The 6867-nt window shown below is 40.7% G+C and overlaps 1 protein-coding gene across 1 annotated transcript in view; it reads left to right on the top strand.

The window, feature by feature from the left end:
- The first annotated feature begins 4562 nt into the window (after positions 1 to 4562).
- ctsba (cathepsin Ba) overlaps positions 4563 to 6867 on the top strand; it is a 5365-nt gene continuing 3060 nt past the window's right edge. Inside the window, exons 1-6 of the mRNA XM_046033189.1 lie at positions 4563 to 4690; positions 4776 to 4861; positions 5001 to 5115; positions 5466 to 5581; positions 6046 to 6131; positions 6225 to 6371. Of these exons, the coding sequence (XP_045889145.1) occupies positions 4568 to 4690; positions 4776 to 4861; positions 5001 to 5115; positions 5466 to 5581; positions 6046 to 6131; positions 6225 to 6371 (673 nt within the window). The 5' untranslated portion in view covers positions 4563 to 4567. The remainder of the gene's footprint in view (positions 4691 to 4775; positions 4862 to 5000; positions 5116 to 5465; positions 5582 to 6045; positions 6132 to 6224; positions 6372 to 6867) is intronic.

Below are 6867 nucleotides of genomic sequence, written 5' to 3'. Positions count from 1 at the left end.
CATTTCTCATTGGACAGTCAGAGGGCTCAGTCAAAAGTCGGGATGTCCCGATCACATTTCTTTGCTCCTAAGTATTTGTCAATGCCAAATCTGATCTCTTATTTTTTTAACTTACATCTCTGTTTACTGCTGGTAGAAAAACACGGGTTGTTGGGGGGATAATCCATCCATGGCAATTGCACTCATATTTATTTTGCTGCTTATACAACTACATTTTTACAAATTTGATTGCAGCACTTTAACTTGATAACTATTGTTGCAGCACAGTGGCAGTGCTACCTTTCCTGATTATGAGAATACAGAGCTATAGACAAAACAGTAGTTCAGACTTTGATATAAATCACATACACAGTTATATCAAATCTCTAAAAATAAAATAAATAAATAGTTAGAATGCAGGTTTTCATGCACAAATAAATATGAAAACATAAAAACCCATGTTGCCAGTTGTCAGAGAGGGTGAGTTTCAGCACCACCCAGCGGTCAGATTGAAGCAGTGCAGCTCTACTGCGTCCCGTTGCACCAAACTTTTTTTGTCCGTAAAAGTGTGTTTTCTGTCTTTGCCGGTTATATCCAGATTCAGATCATTGTTTGTCTTTAAGAGAACATCATCTTTCTTAAATTCGGCACAACACCGGAACAACAAAGGAGACATGTGGTTGGTGAGGTTTTGGTGTCAGATCACATGAGCTGCCTTCATGTGACCCGGTTCACGTGGTTCCAGGAATAAATACCAGAGGAGGACAATTTTACAATCACACCCACACGCTTTGTTGACGGTCAGAGAGGGGGGAACTGGAGCTGAAGCTTTAATTAAGTTCACATAAACAGCTGACACACGAGCTACAAGTAAGTGACTTGTTTTTGCAGCTTTGTCCTCGATATTAAAGCGGCTCCGGTTTTTAGATGTTAGTTTAATTGTTCACACGGTGAGTTAGCAGTGAAGCTAAATCTGTTGCATATAGACTTGTAAATAACAAATTTAACCGTATGTTAAGTTAATATTTTGGACTGACACCGACTCATTTGATATAAGGGCAGGTGAAGTCCTCGCTGTAGCAGTTTTCCATTGTGGTAGCTCAAATGGAGGTGGTTGTGTCTGACTGCCTGACCCCGCTGTTCGGGTTCAGGGAGCTGATAAGATAACCGTCTGAAAACAGGTGGCGCTGATTTAAAACACACGTGCCTCTTATTTATCAATGATTAGGACACAGTGCAATCTGGTGTAGGCAGCGTCTCGATTAAAAGAAGAGACAGAACTTAATACCTGAAATTAAAAATAATTATGAAACGTGATACTGAGCCGCCCCGCGGATTGATACAAGGAAATGGAAAGTGAAAGTAGGTTATTTCATTATGAGCTGAAGGCAGCCATTAGACAAAAGACATTGGCTTACAAACATGACTGTGATACAGCAGAGGATCAGAGCGGGGGGAGTAAAGCTGAATGATCTAGATTTGGTTTTGTATAAAATAATCACATTTCCCTACAAACTCATTTCCAGTCCAGACTGTTTTCCAGAACTGCTCATATCTGTGCAAAAGAGAGGAAAAACATGAAAAAGCAACCTTTGTACATTTGAAACCACAAGTAAAACTGAACTGGATCTCTTTTGTTTTTTCACTACTGACCTTGGACCCCTTCCTGTCAGCAGGCCCTCTGCATTTGTGACAAGGAAACAGGAAATTAGTTTCTGTCTGAAGACAAACCAGCCAGAGTTATAGTACAGCACTGTGCACATTTATCAGACTGTACGTCACCCTGTTGATATATGTGCAGGTAAGATGAAAAGTGTATCATGTGTTGGTGAACTAGCAGGAGACAGCAAGATTTTGAAAGTGTCCAACTAGGAAAAACTCTCACCCCCTTTTCAGTGCACTGAGTGAGCGCAGGTATGTAGACAGGTACCTAGGCCAGCCAGTCATTTCACTTAATACAATGACTGGCTGTGTTTATTACAGTCCTGCAACAGCCACAGATTTATTGCTTGCTGTTAGGATGTAAAGAGACAAAACTTAAGAAATATAAACAAATGCTTATGAAAAAAATTGCCTCATCCAGCTTTAAGGATATACAGATGTGGAAATTTTGTACTGTACAGTGTCTTGACATTTCTTCCAGGTCTCTGTGCTGGAGGGAGAGGGAGGAACTGATTCCTGTAGTTTGTTTACCTCAACACTCCTGTTAAGTGAAGCTGTAAGGACAATAAGATGGGGAATATAAAGACAAGATGTAGGGTAGCTGAACACAAAAGGTCTCTTGTAGCTGAACTCAATGCAGTGTTGTAGGACTAATCGTGTGAAGATCAGTGGTTCCTCTTATAAAGCAGTTGATGAGGAATAGAAATATATTCTGTGGTTTTATTACTGACACACAAATTTCTATGTTGATCTTAAACCTCCCACACGGGGGAAACTGTTCACCACCTCTCTTTGCCTTTTAGGCTCTTTTAAAAATCAGTTGGGTAGCATCAGGAAGAAACTGTCATGAAGCTGAAATTGGGGCTGGGGTTTCTTTTGTGTCTGAGAATTTGATGCTTTTGAGATGGGGGGGGAAAAAAGGCCTCACATCCCCTCTGACTCAGCAAGTTAATGTAGCCTTGTGAGTTTTGCTCTGGACAGTGGCGCATGTCAGCACACTGATTGTTCACTTCTCCAAATCACATCCAGCCATTGCTTCAGCTGTTTTATGTGTTCTCTAAAAACTCAACAAATAAGCTTGTATGTATTTGAATTTTTCTTGTGGACAAAATGTGATTGTCTGGATTTGACCTCCAGTGGGTTGTGGGGTGTGTGTGTGTGTGTGTGTGTGTGTGTGTGGGGGGTTTTTATTTATTTTTTTTACCTTCTATATTTTGCACACAGTTAATTAAATAATTTACCCCCTCAACAGCTGCAGGACCTGTTGAAATCTCTCCTCAACAAACCTGTAAACATAACCTAGTGGTTGACAATACACTTGCCAAGGAAGTCATTAAGGTCCATTTTCTTACATTACAGAATGATATACTGTAGCACTTGCTTGTGGCATTAAAAAAAATTGAGCACTTACAAGAACCTGGTTTAGACTGTAGAGAAAGACGAGTGATTAAAGTGTCAGGTGGTGCTTCATAGTGATTTCAGGGAACAGATGTCAAGAGGTCTTTCTGTAAAGGGGACTTTTCTATTTTTGCTTCCCTCTGTGTACTTTTTACTTTTTTTTGTTTGTGTTTTTTTTTTCTCTTCTCTTGAGTCATTGGCCTCAGTCATGTGATATCAAACCAGTTTCACTGGAAATCTTATTTTCTTTCTCTCACAGACCCGAGGTATTTTCATTGGATTCTCTTCTCTTTTTGTAAAAGAAACCGGACATGCCCAAACAGGTGTGCTGATGTTACAGGTAGCTAGCAACAACACCAGCTATTCTCAAGAGAATCTGTGTGCCAGGGTAAAGCAGAGTCTAAGTCTATTAAATTCCTGCAAAAGTCTATGTGAAATTGTGTTTGGCAACAGGCCACTTAAAATTTAGCGCTAATCTAAAACAGAACCTGAACTATCTTTTTGTCACTCTTTTTTTTTTTGTTTCTTCCTGACACAAGGCTCTTGTTCGCTACTCCTCCTGTGTTTCAGACCTTAAGATTGACTAAAAACTTCTTTTTTTTTTGTTTATAAAGGAGCACTGGTGTTGGTTTTTTTTTTTTTTTTTTTTTTTTGCTTGACTTGGAGCACCCTGCCTATCCTGAGCGCCCTCTATGCCTCTATTTAATAGGCTGCATTATGATCTCTAATGGGTCCTTGCTGGAGCTGATCCCAACTCTCCCCAGTGCATTTCACCTCTGATAATGTGTTCTCACATAGCATTTGAGAGGAGCCTTGGACCAACGGGAACACGGTCCTGTCTAAAAACTGGAGTGCATACATTTGTGTGGGTGGCATTTTCTGCAGCACGGGGTACTCTGAGGACATTAGTCTTGTGCTTTTAAAGTGGGAACTGAAACCCAGTCTTGTTGCGTTCATAAAACCCAAACATGAATGTAGGTTGAAATCTAAGGAATTAGTTGAAAGTGCTTGACTGTGTATGCTTGCTGATGCGGTGTGTTTAACCACTGGAACTGTGTCGGACTAGCATGACTGAGGATAAGAAGTTTCTCTGCTCTGTGTATGGATGTCCCACTTGTAGGTGCAACCAGAGTGACGTCTAGTCAGCTGTGAACATTTTTCAGCCTAGTTTCAGGAGTGTATGTAAACGGGGGAATAACCCTTGTGTTCTGTGCTTTCACTAAGTTTAGCAGACTGTTGTATGAACAGTCTTTGGGGTCAAGTACCTCCATGTTTGCTCTTGAGCTCTTTGTGTGACATTGTCTCCCCTTTAGCCTTCATCACAGAAAGTTGAGGAAAATCTAAATGCTTGTTTTGTTGGGAATTGAAATAGTCAATGTGTGTTAGCTTTTAAGGTTATGTAATCATGGTAAGGTTTAGTGATTTAATCAGAATCTATGCAGTGAGAAATTACCATAGTTCAAGTATAATTTTGTGCATAGGTGAATAAAGAATAAACTTGTCGTTCATGCTGTGTCTTTTAGGCAAAATGTGGCACGCTGCCTTCCTGTTATTGGCTGTGAGCTTGTCAGTGAGCCTGGCCAGACCCCGCCTCCAACCACTGTCCAGCGAGATGGTCAACTACATCAATAAGTTCAACACTACCTGGAAGGTGAGCTTTTGTTTTCTTACCTTCTTTTAGACTTTTGTCACTAAGTATAAGCAATTCTTAAGTAAATCTCACTTCTCCCATGCAGGCTGGTCACAACTTTCATAATGTCGACTATAGTTACGTCCAGAGACTCTGTGGTACGAAGCTGAAGGGACCTAAACTGCCAGTCCTGTGAGTCTTACTCATACATTAGAAACATGAGATTAACTTCAGATTAGCGTATCTGTATATTTGCATATCAGTGAATGAGAGTTGGCATTTGCTGTGTTGTACCTTCCCCTAATTATACATGAACTGTTTTCCTCTGCAGGGTTCAGTATACTGGCAGCCTGAAGCTGCCCAAACAATTTGACGCCAGAGAGCATTGGCCCAACTGTCCCACTCTGAAGGAGATCAGAGACCAGGGCTCCTGTGGATCCTGCTGGGTGAGAGGGGGAAAAACTCAATGCTCAAAAGATGTGACCTAATTGTCTATATAACTGTGGTTGAGTAATATTCTAATGAACAGATTATCTAGGGAATTTTGTTTATGATCCATGAATTTTGATTAGTAATAAAAACATTAACCCATGCTAAAATTTAAGCCTTCACCTTTTACAACTGTCAAGTCACTTTTATTTATGCTGTATACAGTCCAATATCGTACATTTGCTCTGAAGGGCTTTGCAATCTGAACAGAAAACACCCTCTATCCTTTAGACCTCTAACTTGGATAAGGGGAATCATCCCCATACACTGTAATGTCTGTGACATGTCTTGGTTCATCTGCCTGCAGGCGTTTGGTGCTGCCGAGGCCATCTCGGACCGTGTGTGCATCCACAGCAATGCCAAGGTTAGCGTAGAGATTTCCTCAGAGGATCTTCTGACCTGCTGCGAAAGCTGCGGCTTTGGGTGAGAAGCAGCTCTGTGTGTGCCATAATTCAGAGTTCAGTAGCAAACTATAATTAAAATTAATTATTGCGTAATTAATGGGAGGACAGAATGAATTGACTGGAAAAAAATGTATCTATGAAAATGGAAAGTCCAATATTATATACTACAGGAATATACCAATCCAGTTATCTCAGGATTACTGTCTGCCCCAAAACCATATTTTACATAATGAAAAATATGCCAGTGAGTGCCACAGAATGAGATGTGCAGATTTTAAGTTTGGGAAAAGCGAGCACCGTTAGTGAATCAGTTCTTGGGGTAGGCAGAGGATTCAAAATCTGTATTGGGAGAGCAAAATTGGATCTGTGCCTCCCTGATATTTTACAGTGTAAACATCTGGAGTTAGAGGCAGGGTGAGGAGTAGTTGTCTGTAAAGGCGGCAACATTGTGGGGGGAAAAAAATTGTTTTTTTTTCTTCTTAGATGTAATGGTGGCTACCCTTCAGCTGCCTGGGACTTCTGGACCAAGGAAGGACTGGTCTCTGGAGGCCTCTTTGACTCCCACGTTGGTGAGTGGTTTTATTTTTTTGGGTGGGTGAAGGTCCTACAGTGGCACGCTGCCAGTGTGGCATCCACTGTTCTGACACTCTTTGTGTATGCAGGCTGTCGTCCCTACACCATCCCTCCCTGTGAGCACCATGTGAATGGCAGCAGACCCTCCTGCACTGGAGAGCGTGGAGACACACCCCAATGCATCAACGAGTGTGAAGCTGGATACACACCCAGCTACAAACAGGACAAGCACTTTGGTAAGTTCCATCTCTCATAAATAAGGGATTAAGCATGCTAACAATGAGCGTTGAGTCATGCTCACCAGTATTTGCCATATAGGAGAAATTGAATTTAACACTGAACATTTTGACATGATCTTCAGTTTTGTTTAATTGTAATGCTTTCATATGACTCAACATTACTGATTCTCCAATAAATGCGAAACAAATGGCAATTATTTTAATAGTAAACTGACTAGTTGAAATATGTAAAAGACCATAGTGCATAAATGAGTTCTAATTTTATTAGAAATTCAGGTTAGTTATTAAATCTGGTATTGGTAGTCAAAATGTCATTACTACTAGTCTATCACTTACAGTATACATTTACACTAGCTGGCTTACACACAAGTATTGGATATCTGATAAAGAGAAACTGTCATAGTATTGTATGCATGCACACACATGCAACGCAGCATCCTAACATGCAGTGTGTTGCAGGCAAAACGTCTTACAGCGTGCTGTCAAATGAGCA

Source organism: Micropterus dolomieu, linkage group LG20 (assembly GCF_021292245.1).
Source record: "Micropterus dolomieu isolate WLL.071019.BEF.003 ecotype Adirondacks linkage group LG20, ASM2129224v1, whole genome shotgun sequence".
In the NCBI taxonomy this organism is placed as follows: Eukaryota; Metazoa; Chordata; class Actinopteri; order Centrarchiformes; family Centrarchidae; genus Micropterus; species Micropterus dolomieu.
Note: the sequence above shows the minus strand (reverse complement) of the source record. Positions and strands in the feature narration are given on the sequence as shown.